Source organism: Stylophora pistillata, chromosome 6 (assembly GCF_964205215.1).
Source record: "Stylophora pistillata chromosome 6, jaStyPist1.2, whole genome shotgun sequence".
Taxonomy (NCBI): domain Eukaryota; kingdom Metazoa; phylum Cnidaria; class Anthozoa; order Scleractinia; family Pocilloporidae; genus Stylophora; species Stylophora pistillata.
The window spans coordinates 2,378,721-2,392,578 of NC_142524.1; the positions used below are offsets into that span (position 1 = coordinate 2,378,721).

Sequence of the window (13,858 nt, forward strand, 5' to 3'; positions counted from 1 at the left end):
TTACGTACACCGACAGTATTCACTCCAAACAAAACGATTGTCAGTTGACTGTTTTTAACAACATGGGTAAACTGTGCGAAGTAAAATGTCATGCAGTTGCTGAACTGATGTGTTTTCAGTTTTCAAGCGTGAATTAACAGAGGCTCTTGATTGGGTGTTTTTCCTATTGTTTGATGTTTTCAGTGATTATGCAAAATAAAATGGTAATCAAACTGATCATTTAAATTCGCTTTTCTTAGTTTGGACAAAGAAACGACAGTTAGGTGGTTGTCACGAACAACAGATATAAACAACTTAAAAAAGAACTGAAATATATCTACACATGTTTAAGTTCGTGTTGATTTTGGCACTTCTTCCCCCCAAAAAGTAAAGATTTTGAAATATCACTTAGTCGTGCCCAATATTTATCACAATATTTGTTTACCCCGCCTTTAGTAAAATGAATTATAAAGAAGGGTGTACTCGAACGTGTTAACGTCTGGGAAACCTTTTAAGCGAGGTGTCGGGTTTGCGCTACAGTTTTTTCTTTAATCGTGTTACGAAGGCAGCTTGTTACCGATATGGGGTCATTTTATTTAACGCTCTTGAAAAATCACCAACACTCGCGAATTGCGTGTGAAATCTTCTACGTGACGTGATCCATTGGTTAACAAATGCTAATGAACAAATCCCAGTGACGTCAAACGGGTAGTCGACTGGAACACTCGTATCGCTTCAGGGCTTTGTGGGTTTCACAATAGGGAGCTTAAGCAGAAGGACTTTTGAAGACGACGCCGCCGTCAATGAGCAGTTGAGACTGGGACTAGGTCCATTGCGCATGACATACCCCCGGCAAACAACGTCCTCCTTCCGGCGACGACGTGAGTTTTAGGTATTTGACGGCGTCGTGAAATGTGAGTGATTTATGAGATTTCATGGCTTTTGTAGTTTTTTTCAACTTTTCTATGTGGTTCACACGATTTCAATCGATGTTCAATTATATTTTTAGTTTAGTTAAAGAGCAGTTTGTGGCTTTTTGAGACAGTTTTTGGAAGATAGAAATGGCCACGGAGAAGGATGCGACGAGCACCAAACCTCCCCCCAAGTCGTAAGTAAGCTCATTAGGAAATTATTTATCTGCGAAAGTTCAAATGACGATGGAAGCCTAAGAACATGAGCCAGTGTTGGAAGATCCCTTTTCCTCACTCTAAATTCGGCTATGCATTCGTCGTCGTTCATGTTATCCAAGTCAAAGCGATCGTACGAATCATAAGCAAAATCTGGATTTCGTGAGGAAAACGAGTCGTACAAGATTATAAAATCCTCATCACTAATAAGATCAGCATCGTAGCAGAGAAGAAGGGTCTGACGAAACTCTTTAAAACTGGCCATAACCGGAGCAGAAACAAAAGTATATCAGGAACAGAGGATGGCCGCATCCTGGCAAAACAGCATCCGTGCTTAACAAATTAACATTTGGCGGGAGAGCGACGACGTCAAACCCAGGCCGTCGGGAATCTGACGGCGGCGTCGTCCCCGAAGTCTCTCCTGCTTAAGCTCCCTAATGTGTGGCCGATCGCTGTAAGATAACCGCCATTTTAAAAACCGAGGAGGCTTTGAAACGAGTTTGAAATAGGGCTAAACGAAAGGGCATCAGAGCATACGCGAAACGATTTACCGCGCAGATCGAAATTACAATTCATAAACATCTAGGTTTTTTCACTTCACACCTGCCTACCCAAGTTGGAATTTTCAGAGGAAAGAAAGGAAAAGGGTCAGATTTCCTCTCTATGCTTAGGAAGGTGGAAAGCAATTTCCCTTTCTACATCCTAGGAGAGAGAGTTCGCTAGACTTATTAAGAACTCACAACTGATTGATTGATAGATTGATTGATTGAAATGAACTTTCACGTTGTGTCTTTCATTTTTTCATCTCGTTCTAAAGATATCTTTTATTCGTCCGCTGCAGCCATTCCAGATATAAAATTAAATTCGTATCCTTGTCAGCAACGAAAAGGAATGAAACGGTAGGCCTGAAGTTTCATTTAATGAGAAAAGTGTTCTGACAAAAGTAAGAAGTAATCATCATCTCAGATCGTTGAAATCACGCTATGAAATAAGCAAGTGATCAGCTAAAACCATTGAATTGTTTTAAATTACAGGGAAACAAAGACAAATTTCAATGAATGTAAAAGCAATTATGATATTAAACAAGCAAGTACTTTTGTCATACTTAAAATGACATTAAATTGATTAAAAACTGATGACTTTAGTTTAAGCATTTCTTCGATCTTCATGTACACAGGAAGATGAAAGTAACGAAAATCCAGAGTTGTTGTTTTTACTAAATGAATAGATTGAACGATGGCCGTTATGGCGGTGGTCATATGGGTTTAATTTTCTAATGAATGTAATGTCAGCGAAGTTTTTTTCATTTTTAAGGAAAATCAAACCATTAATCGCCAGTCGGAATGAGATGTGTAATTTTCTTTTTCATTTTCTCTGTAACTAATTACTTTTTACAAATATGAAAATTAATGAAGCAACAAACCACACTTTGTATCGGTTTACTGACGTAATAACCCACGTGGGATGAATTAATGAATTAATGAATTAATGAATTAATGAATTAATAAATTAATGAAGCAACAAACCACACTTTGTATCAGTTTACTGACGTAATAACCCACGTGGGATGAATTAATGAAATTAATGAATTAATGAAATTAATGAATTAATAAATTAATGAAGCAACAAACCACACTTTGTATCGGTTTACTGACGTAATAACCCACGTGGGAAGAATTAATGAAATTAATGAATTAATGAATTAATAAATGAATGAAGCAACAAACCACACTTTGTATCGGTTTACTGACGTAATAACCCACGTGGGATGGTGGGAGAATACCGTGACAAGAAGAGTTTGTACGGCGTGCTCTCCCAGCATCCTGGTAAACCGACAAAAATTGCGGTCTATCGCTTTTAAGAAATAAACTTCAATTTTCTATGAGTTTACCGATGAGTTAAACAATAGTTTCTTGACCAAGGTGCTACACAATGGCCGTTATAGCAATGGACAAGTGCGTCTAATTTATAAATTAATGTCATGTTATTAAATTTTTTTTGCATGTTTATATAAAAGAAAACCATTCATCTCAGGTCACAATGAGATATGGAATTTATTTGTGTCATTCTTTTTGGAACTAATTGGTTTTTAAAAATGAGAGGGGTAAATGTTTCCTATCCAGTGGATGTTAAGTAACCTCGCGGACGATAGCTCGTGAACTATAGGAAATTGAATGACAGTCATTAAAAAACGATATCATATTACTGCACACTCGGAGCTACGTGTCTCTCCTTCAATAGCCCATTTCCGAATTACCCTTGGCCTCTTCTTCAAACCGAGGCCTGGTGCTCGACCAATCTTGTGAAAATGAGTTTAATTTGCATGTGAATGAAAACTTATTATCATATGAAAGAATGAGCACCAGGACTCGTTTTAAAAATGAGGCCAAGGGTAATTCGAAAATGGGCTATTCAGGCCACTTATTTGACAGAGACAACCAGGTAAGGTCAGATTGAGGTAGAGTTTTTCCGCATTAACCGCGGCACGCCTATAAGCACTTTTGACCAGTATCAGTTGAAAGCCGAATCGCTAGAGTTAATGTTGTGCAAAAGTCTTACTTACGAGCACAATTTCTCCAGCAGTATTCCTCAGATATTCTCAACATCATGGCTTCTCTTGAGGTTAAAATTATTTTTTCCTGTGTCTTTCTGATATGCACCGAAGTGATATCTGCTCAACCTCCACAGGTGAGACAAGTGGAAAAACTGTCCATATATTCTGTGGCAAAATGATAAAGTGTCGGCTTGCAAAACAAAAGGCAGAAGGTCTGGGATCCGAGTCCTTCTATGTTTAAAGCTCCCAAGAAATAGATCTATACACTTTCTTTATTCGAAAACCGAGCTTAAAAGCAACCTCCTTTCTTAAGTTATTTAAGAGTTGATGACGTCATATCACTGCATTTAAACGACAACGTCACAATTTACATGTCCTCTGGTCACAGCTATTTTGGGGCGTTTTTAACTTGAGCTTCACACCATCATGTAAAAGCCTGGAAGGAAATTGCACCACGATATCAATAAAGGATACAATCAATGAAAAGGGTCTAGTTGTTTTTAGTTATACTGTGTTGTAAACCTAACAGGAGACCTGTTCTTTCAAATCTCCTAAAACTACCCAGCTAAATCTCAATTTAACTCAATTACAGCATTTATGGAACAAATCGTCTTTGAGTATCACTGATACAATCTAAACACTTTGAAAAATCACTAATTGCTTGTCCCATCCTTGGAGTAAAATGAGGAGGGATGCCCAAATCTCCAGTGAAATAAGTATCACCTCTAAGAATGAAACAAGTTCAGTTCTGACTCGCATTGTCCACAATCTTTTAATCATTACTTAGAAAGCAACTTGATTTTGACGACTGTTTGTTAAAAGAGTGGAGGTTCCCTTAAGAGACAAAATGATTCAAGGAAAGTACAAACCAGTACAGAATCGAGGTTAACAAAGTATTTTCTTTAAAGACAAACTCTTTGTTGGTGACTATGATTTTACTACGAAACAATGAAACAATTCTGGAGGGTCCAAAAAACTTTGTTATATTATGAGAGGAACTCGCGCTTTCTTCCATGAAAGACAATTCCACTGGATGGTGTAGATACAACCGCCTCCCGGTTAGCTCAATTGGTTAGAGCGCTGGACTTTTGTGCGGGAGGTCGAGGTCGATGGTTCGAGTCCCGGCCGGACCAACACTCAAGGTCTTAAAATAACTGAGGAGAATGCGCTACCTTTCTATAATATCAAGAAATGGATGGACATTCTAGTCTTCTCGGATAAGGACGAATAAACCGTAGGTCCCGTCTCCTGCATCTATTAATTAGTTAATTTGGTTAGGCAGGGGACGTTAAAGAACCCACTCACGAGATTACTGTGATGTGGTCTGGCCTGTCTACTGGGAATTGGGGGGGAGGGGGCATCTTCAAATAAGTTTCCTTCGATTGTTTGTAAACTGCTGATGCAGTCCGGCCAAAGTCCCCCGAAAAGTGTTGTGATGCGCATTTGATCATATTCACATGTTAATTTGCGCAATATAAATATATAATTATTATTATTATTATTATTATCGATCATAAATTCGAACACATTTCCCCGGGGTTTCTATTTCAGAAATGAGAAAAAAGCTCTTAAAAAGCGAAGATTAGCGTCTCATTTTCCCTTAACGTTCACTAGTTCCTGTTTATATATACTATGACTGCTGTTTCTCTGGTATCGGTTGTATTGTCGAAATTACATTACAACAAACCTAACACGATTAAACACTTTTTGATATCATTTTATCATTTATTGATATCGTGCTACAATTTCCTTCAAGGCTTTTACATGTTTTGGTGAGGCTCACTCAATCAAGAATGCTCCAAAGTAAGTGTGAGCAGACGCCATGAAAATTTTGAGGAGTGTGGCGGTCTGCAACGAAATGACATCGCCAGCTTTAAGGTGAAGCACTCCCCCTGTATAGTGGGGTCCTTCAGGCACATTGTAGGGATGTTGAACCATGGTAAAAACTTGCTTTTGATTCTTTTGAATATACACTCTCCCACCGCTGCGAAAGTACACTTGTGCGAAGACATAGTACGCTCCATCTTTAGGCACAGTCAGACAGCCATAATTGAATTTCATACCGCCCTGGAGACGGCTGTGCACATTATTCACATCCCAGTCTCTTATCACTGTAGAGAATATTTTAGAATTGAAAATTAGAAAAAATGAGGAAGCTGTTGAAGTAATAAGAAAAGTTCAGGACTACCTTGCTTTGCATGATACTGAACTACGGTTTTGTGCCTGGCCTCGATGTGAGCCAGAGGAAGAGGATCCTGAAACAACAATAAGATGAAATGGGTGGGCATCAGTTTTATACTAATCTACCATTGCAGGAACTTGCCTATATCTAAATTTTCTCCAGACTGGAGTTTTCGTCTATGAACATTGTGAAACAATGTCTACGAGTTATGACTCTAGTTTTCAAATCCTCTTCTGAAGAAGATTGAGACTGATCATTTATTTTTCAAACAAATACAGAACTATGGAACTTGATTCTGAATTCCAGATAGCAGCCAATATTGAACTTTTCCACTGCAGATTATTGTAGACTGCTCCACAAGTGTTAACTTGTAGCGAATTAGGAAGCCTGCGTTTCGATTTTTCCGTGTAATAGTACTCGATACATAAAAGTAGAGCGCAATATATGTTGAGTCAGAAAAATACAAAGACTACGCTTTCATCTTTACAAGCCTCTTTCGTGATTGCTCACTCATCAGGGGACTTTACTTTTTACAGTTAATGAATATATTAAAGTTCAAAAGCAATTCGAAATAAATGCGTTTAAGTAATTCAAGAAAGGTGATATAATGTAGGCTGGATGGTTAATAAAGAATTAAATCAGTGTTTAAAGAGTATAGGACAAAGTGATAACTCCAAAATCTAGATAAATCTAAGCTCCAACGAGGAATCGAACCTCCAATGAATTGTTTTCGGAATCCGACGCTTCATCATTATGCTACAGAGTATTTTGGCACAATCAGTTGGTACTTGTCTTACCCGGTGCGGTTGATATGCTTCTACGTTGGTGTACATCAGAAACACGCAGGACAAAATGATCTTTACTTCAAGGAAAGCCATGATGTTGGAAATATCTGAGTGATACTGAAGGAGGAATTGTGATCGTTAGAAGGATTTTTGCACAAAAACAAAATCGTCAGTTAGTGTCGAAACACTTCAGCAGAAACTTTACATAACTCGAATGAATAAAGGCTGATGGTTTCTGAAGAAACTGTTTGGGGTTGGGCCGGTGGGGGTAACGAAATAATTTGAATATATCATATATTCGTAACGGTGCCCAATTTACCATTTCAACTTTGTTTACATAACTCGGCTAACTGGTTTGTGTCTGTTGTAATAAGATTTCTTTTACTAATGATCGCCTCAGAATTGTCATATTGCTCTATATTAACTCCACATCTATTTAACGAGTGGTGTTAACGGAGCGACTGTATGTACTGGAATAGGATTTTGCATATGTATCGGAGGAATGTTGTTCGCACAGAGGACCTACAAAGAGCCAAGGGACACTACCATATTGAAACTAAAAGAAGTTATGCCTTGATTTAAATTTTACGGTTTCCAAAACATTTGCTCTTACATGAATGGTTTGGCCAAGAATAGGGCAGCCATTTGAAGATGAATCCTCATCGATCACAATTCTATGAAACTCATGTATCGAAGACAACTGAAAATGTTTCTCAAAAACCAACCGTGTGTTTGGGTCTGTAATAGGCTTTGGTAGGGAAATAGATTACTGAGCAACGCTGCGCGTTTGGCGAAGAGTAGAGTTTTTAAGGCCCGAAGTTCCAGAGCGCTGTTGGGCCTTTCCCGCGAAATGGGAATCATGCCAAAATCGGTAGACACTCCAGAACTAAAAGATAATAAAACTAACAAACTTGACTAACCAGACACCTAGAAATTTATAGAAACTCACCTTTGAAAAGGCTTAGACACAGACTGTATGAGCTCGACCAAGCAATGGTTATATTTTCTCGATAAGCTCGCAGTTATATGGAACAGGGAACAAAGAAAAATTTCAATGAATGTAAAAGCAATTATGATATTAAAGAAGCAAGTACTTTTGTAATACTTTAAATGACATTAAAGTGATTGAAAACTGATGAAATAGTTAAAAAAATTTCTTCAGGTAAACAGGAAGATAAAAGTAACGAGATTCAGAGATCCATTTCGTAGATGCAAAAATCTGGATCGAACATAACATCTACCTAATGAGTTTTCATGATTCAACATGAGAGGCAGTTTCAGGCAAAAGAGTAGGCCTTGGATATTAGCCGGTTCTGCTTTCAACATTCTAACAGCGGATGAAAAAATAGCCGTTGCTGTGGTAGGCATTCGAGTTGCAATAAATGATAAGTTTTTTACTAATCAAGGTACTCATATTTGTTTTTAATAAATGAATAGATTGAACAATGGCCGTTATCACGGTGGTCATACGGGTTTAATTTTCTAATAAATGTCATGTCATTGAAGTGTTTTTCATCTTTAAGGAAAAGCAAACTATTCATCGCCAGTCAGAATGAGATGTGCAATTTTCTTTTTCATTTTCTCTGTAACTAGTTACTTTTTACAAATATGAAAATTAATGAAGCAATAAACCATACTTTGTATCGGTTTATTGACGTAATAACCAACGTGGGATGGTGGGAGTACAAGAAAAGTTTGTAAGTCGTTTCCCAGCATCCTGGGAAACCGACAAAAATTGCGGTCTATCGCTTTTAAGAATTAAACTTCAATTTTCTATGAGTTTACCAAGGTGCTAAACAACGGCCGTTATTGCGATGGACAAGCGCGTCTAATTTATAAATTAGTGTCATGTTATTAAATTTTTTTTTTGGCATTTTCATATAAAAGATAACCATTCATCGCAGGTCAGAATGAGATATGGAATTTCTTTATGTCATTTTTGGAACTAATTAGTTTTGAAAAATGAGAAGGGTGAATGTAACAACATGGACGACAGCTTGTGAACAATGGGCTATGGAATAATAGCCATTAAAAACGATATCATATCACTGCACACTCAGAGCTTGATTTTATGTACGTGTGTCCCTACTTTAATTCAGGCCATTAGTTGAAAGAGACAACCAGGGAAGGTCAGATTGAAGTAGAGTTTTTCCGCATTAACCGAGGCACGCCTATAAGCACTTTTGCCCAGTATCAGTTGAAAGCCGAAGCGGTAGAGTTAGTGCTGTGAAAACCTCCTACTTATGAGAGCAATTTCACCGGCAGTTTCCATCAGATATTCTCAACATCATGGCTTCTCTTGAGGTTAAAATTATTTTTTCCTGTGTCTTTCTGATATGCACCGAAGTGATATCTGCTCAACCTCCACAGGTAAGAAAAGTGGAAAAACTGTCCATAATATTCTGTGGCACAATGGTAAAGCGTTGGATTGCGAAACAAAAGGCAAAAGGTCTGGGGTTTCAGTCCTTCTTTGTTCAAAGCCCTTGAGAAATAGATACACGCACTTTCTTTATTCGACTACCGAGCTTAAAGGCAACCTCCTTTCTTTAGTTATTTACGTCCTTTTTTCCCTTTACCAAGAGGATGCAGACTCTTGATTTCAAGCATTGCTATCTGTTCATACTGTTCCGACTATCACTAAATGATTTCTTTGTTACAACAAGGAAAGATAAGACTAGATTCAAAACTCATATTAAGCTTTCTATGAAATCATTCAAAGACAAGAGTTCAAGTAAGATTTGGTCTTGTTTCCTAACGACAGTAGGTTAGAAAATGACAACTGTATAGTCTTGAATTTACAGTATAAACTCATGTCCATCTGTTTTTTAGTCTTGTATCTTCAGTGTCCACGTCCAGCGGTGAAGACTTCCGCTCATATCGAGGCCATCAATAAAAGGAAAAGTTTCCTATCAGGCTAGGCAAGGTTGTTTTTATCTTTTCTTGTGACTTCAATAGTTTCCTCAGTTTTGGTAATTGTCGCATCCAAAATTGCCTCATAGTGATAAAAGACTGGACATTGGAGAATGCGCTTAGCCTTCAGGTGGGAGGCATGATATCCAGTGGTGGACAACTGACTGTGCCTACCGCTGGCGCGTACTATATCTATGCACAACTATACTTTCTTACCAAGGGAAGGGTGGGGAAGGGTGGAGATTCGAAAGAATCACAAAATGGTCACCATGCTTCAGCTAGCCGAAGGCACAGGCTACCTACCCATGTATACAAGGGGAGTATTTCTCTTAAGAGCTGGTGACGTCATATCACTGCATTCAAACGACAACGTGACAATTTACATGTCCTCTGGTCACAGCTATTTGGGGCGTTTTTAACTTGAGCTTCATACCATCATGTAGAAGCCTGGAAGGAAATTGCACCACGATATCAATAAAGGATACAATCATAATGAAAAGGGTCTAGGTGTTTTTAGTTATACTGCGTTGCAATCCTAACAGGAGACCTGTTCTTTCCAATCTCCTAAAACTACCCAGCTAAATCTCAATTTAACTCAATTACAGCATTTATGAAACAAATCGTCTTTGAGTATCACTGACACAATCTAAACACTTTGAAAAATCACTAATTGCTTGTCCCATCCTTGGAGTAAAATGAGGAGGGATGCCCAAATCTCCAGTGAAATAAGTATCACCTCTAAGAATGAAACAAGTTCAGTTCTGACTCGCATTGTCCACAATCTTTTAATCATTACTTAGAAAGCAACTTGATTTTGAGGACTGTTTGTTAAAAGAGTGGAGGTTCCCTTAAGAGACAAAATGATTCAAGGAAAGTACAAACCAGTACAGAATCGAGTTTAACAAAGTATTTTCTTTAAAGACAAACTCTTTGTTGGTGACTATGATTTTAACGGTGGTCATACGGGTTTAATTTTCTAATAAATGTCATGTCATTGAAGTGTTTTTCATCTTTAAGGAAAAGCAAACTATTCATCGCCAGTCAGAATGAGATGTGCAATTTTCTTTTTCATTTTCTCTGTAACTAGTTACTTTTTACAAATATGAAAATTAATGAAGCAATAAACCATACTTTGTATCGGTTTATTGACGTAATAACCAACGTGGGATGGTGGGAGTACAAGAAAAGTTTGTAAGTCGTTTCCCAGCATCCTGGGAAACCGACAAAAATTGCGGTCTATCGCTTTTAAGAATTAAACTTCAATTTTCTATGAGTTTACCAAGGTGCTAAACAACGGCCGTTATTGCGATGGACAAGCGCGTCTAATTTATAAATTAGTGTCATGTTATTAAATTTTTTTTTTGGCATTTTCATATAAAAGATAACCATTCATCGCAGGTCAGAATGAGATATGGAATTTCTTTATGTCATTTTTGGAACTAATTAGTTTTGAAAAATGAGAAGGGTGAATGTAACAACATGGACGACAGCTTGTGAACAATGGGCTATGGAATAACAGCCATTAAAAAACGATATCATATTACTGCACACTCACAGCTTGGTTTTACCTACGTGTCCCTCCTTTACTTCAGGCCACTTATTTGAAAGAGACAACCAGGTAAGGTCGGATTGAAGTAGAGTTTTTCCGCATTAACCGAGGCACGCCTATAAGCACTTCTGCCCAGTATCCGTTGAAAGCCGAAACCCTCGAGTTAATGCTGTGAAAAAGTCCTACTTACGAGCCCAATTTCTCCAGCAGTTTTCCTCAGATATTCTCAACATCATGGCTTCTCTTGAGGTTAAAATTATTTTTTCCTGTGTCTTTCTGATATGCACCGAAGTGATATCTGCTCAACCTCCACAGGTAAGAAAAGTGGAAAAACTGTCCATAATATTCTGTGGCACAATGGTAAAGCGTTGGATTGCGAAACAAAAGGCAGAAGGTCTGGGGTTCCAGTCCTTCTTTGTTCAAAGCTCTTGAGAAATAGATACACGCACTTCTTTTATTCGACAACCGAGCTTAAAAGCAACCTCCTTTCATTAGTTACTTACGTCCCTAATTCCCTTTACCAAGAGGATGCAGACTATTGATTTCAAGCATTGCCATCTGTTCATACTATTCCGACTACCACTAAATGATTTCTTTGTTACAACAAGGAAAGATAAGACTAGATTCAAAACTCATATTAAGCTTTTTATGAAATCATTCAAAGACAGGAGTTCAAGTAAGATTTGGTCTTACTTGAACAGGCTATCTACCCATGACTACAAGGGAAGTATTTCTCCTAAGAGCTGGTGACGTCATATCGCTGCATTCAAACGACAACGTGACAATTTACATGTCCTCTGGCCACAGTTATTTTGGGGCGTTTTTAACTTGAGCTTCACACCATCATGTAAAAGCCTGGAAGGAAATTGTACCACGATATCAATAAGGGATACAATCATAATGAAAAGGGTCTAGTTGTTTTTAGTTATACTGTGTTGTAATTCTAACAAGAGACCTGTTGTTTCAAATCTCCGAAAACTACCTGGTTAAATCTCAATTTTACTCAATTACAGCATTTATGGAACAAATTATTTTTGAGTATCACTGACGCAATATAAACACTTTGAAAAATCACTAATTGCTTGTCCCACTGAGGGAGTAAAGTAAGGAGGGATGCCCAAATCCCCAGTGAAATAAATATTCCCGCTAAGAATGAAACAAGTTCTGAATCGCATTGTCCACAATCTTTCAATCATCACTTGAAAAGGCAGTTCTTTTTATGTTAAATCTATTTTATAGAAGAACATTTGGAACATTTTGAGCAGTATTTGTTAAAAGAGTGGAGGTTCCCTTTAAGAGACAAAATGATTCAAGGAAAGTACAAACCGGTAAAGAATCAAGGTCAACAAAAGAGTTTCTTTGGACAAACTCTTTACTGGCGACTCTGATTTTACTACGAAACAATGAAACAATCCTGGAGGGTCAAAAAAACTTTGTTATATTATGAAAGGAACTCACGCTTTCTTACATGAAAGACAATGCCACTGGATGGTGTAGATACATTGATCCTAAATCCAGACATATTTCGCCGGGGCTTCTATTTCAGAAATTAGAAAAAAGCTTTAAGAGAGGTTGTCACGAAGAATCATACATTCATCGGCAACAGTCAAAAAATCGAATTGGCTCATATTCCAGTATTAGGTGGGCCTATGGGTAAAACAAACCAAGACATATATAGTTTGTTAAAAAATTATTTTGTTTGCGAGAAAATCGTCAATATATGCATAATTAGCGTCATTCGAAGGTCGAATTTAGCACATTTTTGGAGGCCTAGTTTGTACTTGTAAAAGCAGGGAAAAACTTACTTGTTCCCCAGACTTTTAGGACAATGTCTCCCCTATGTTTTCGCCAAAAAGTAGAATCAAAATTTAAATCTGAAATAAAATACGGATTTTTCTATCTTTTTACTTGAGTGCCGTGTGAAAAATAGGGTAGCTTCAAAAATTATTTTTATATGTGCTGAGGGAAATAAACGTTTAGCACTTGAGATACGAGAAGTAGAAATAATAAACTTACCATTTTTACAGTTGTTTTTCTGGGGTTTTTGGTGCTGCTATGCCTACGAGGGCTCTAAATTCATTGAAATTTCGCTCTTCGGCAAAGTCGGCGACATAAAAGAAAAGACCGACTTTGTTTATCGTTTGCAGTCAGTGGTAATAATGAATACTTGAATGATATGAATATCGTCTTCAAAGTACTTGCAATACGATAGAAGTTGTTTTTGTTTTCTTTGAAAATATTCATTTTGTAGAAATGAGTTGACATGTTTGGCAACGCGTGACTTATGTGTCACGCAATTGTCAGATCTATATTCCTATTACGCAAGTGGTTTGAAATTTCTTAAATCGAAAAGTTGCAGGGAATTGTTATCTGAAATTCAAATAGGAGGAATGTGAGGTTTTTACGGTGGCCCATAGGGGGCATGACACATTTTTTTTTATCGCGCGATAAATGAAAAATTATCGCGCGATAAATGGAGATTATCGCGCGATAAATGGAGATTATCGCGCGATAAATGGAAGTTATCGCGCGATAAATGATAAATTATCGCGCGATAAATGGAGATTATCGCCCGATAAATGGAGATTATCGCGCGATAAATGGAACTTATCGCGCGATAAATGGGAATTATCGCGCAATAGATAATAAATTATCGCGCGATAATAAAAATTATCGCACGATAATTCCCATTTATCGCGCGATAATTTCCATTTATCGCGCGATAATCTCCATTTATCGCGCGATAATCTCCATTTATCGCACGATAACTTA

General features: G+C 37.6%; 1 protein-coding gene, 1 long non-coding RNA gene and 1 pseudogene across 2 annotated transcripts; 2 read left to right on the forward strand and 1 right to left on the reverse strand.

The window, feature by feature from the left end:
* The first annotated feature begins 509 nt into the window (after positions 1-509).
* On the forward strand, positions 510-1,888 carry LOC148727713 (uncharacterized). The gene is made up of 2 exons (XR_016002473.1): positions 510-893; positions 989-1,888. It is a non-coding gene; the product is annotated as an uncharacterized LOC148727713 (long non-coding RNA).
* A 1,724-nt stretch (positions 1,889-3,612) lies between these two features.
* LOC148727714 (uncharacterized) lies at positions 3,613-10,039 on the forward strand (annotated as a pseudogene).
* On the reverse strand, positions 5,365-7,726 carry LOC111330414 (lymphotoxin-alpha). Its single transcript, XM_088763213.1, has 4 exons — positions 7,577-7,726; positions 6,640-6,744; positions 5,849-5,915; positions 5,365-5,771 (listed from the first exon to the last, which is right to left on the reverse strand). The coding sequence occupies exons 2-4, from the start codon at positions 6,718-6,720 to the stop codon at positions 5,440-5,442; spliced, it is 480 nt and encodes a 159-aa protein (XP_088619339.1). The 5' UTR covers positions 6,721-6,744; positions 7,577-7,726; the 3' UTR covers positions 5,365-5,439.
* Positions 10,040-13,858: the final 3,819 nt, after the last annotated feature.

What these genes read in the sequence shown, in the direction of transcription:
- LOC111330414 (XM_088763213.1), bottom strand. Translation starts at nt 6,720, where the DNA reads ATGGCTTTCCTTGAAGTAAAGATCATTTTGTCCTGCGTGTTTCTGATG. An exon ending in AAGCATATCAACCGCACCGG is followed by an intron (nt 5,916 to 6,639) that starts GTAAGACAAGTA and finishes TTGTTGTTTCAG; the next exon opens with GATCCTCTTCCTCTGGCTCA. An exon ending in TCAGTATCATGCAAAGCAAG is followed by an intron (nt 5,772 to 5,848) that starts GTAGTCCTGAAC and finishes TATTCTCTACAG; the next exon opens with TGATAAGAGACTGGGATGTG.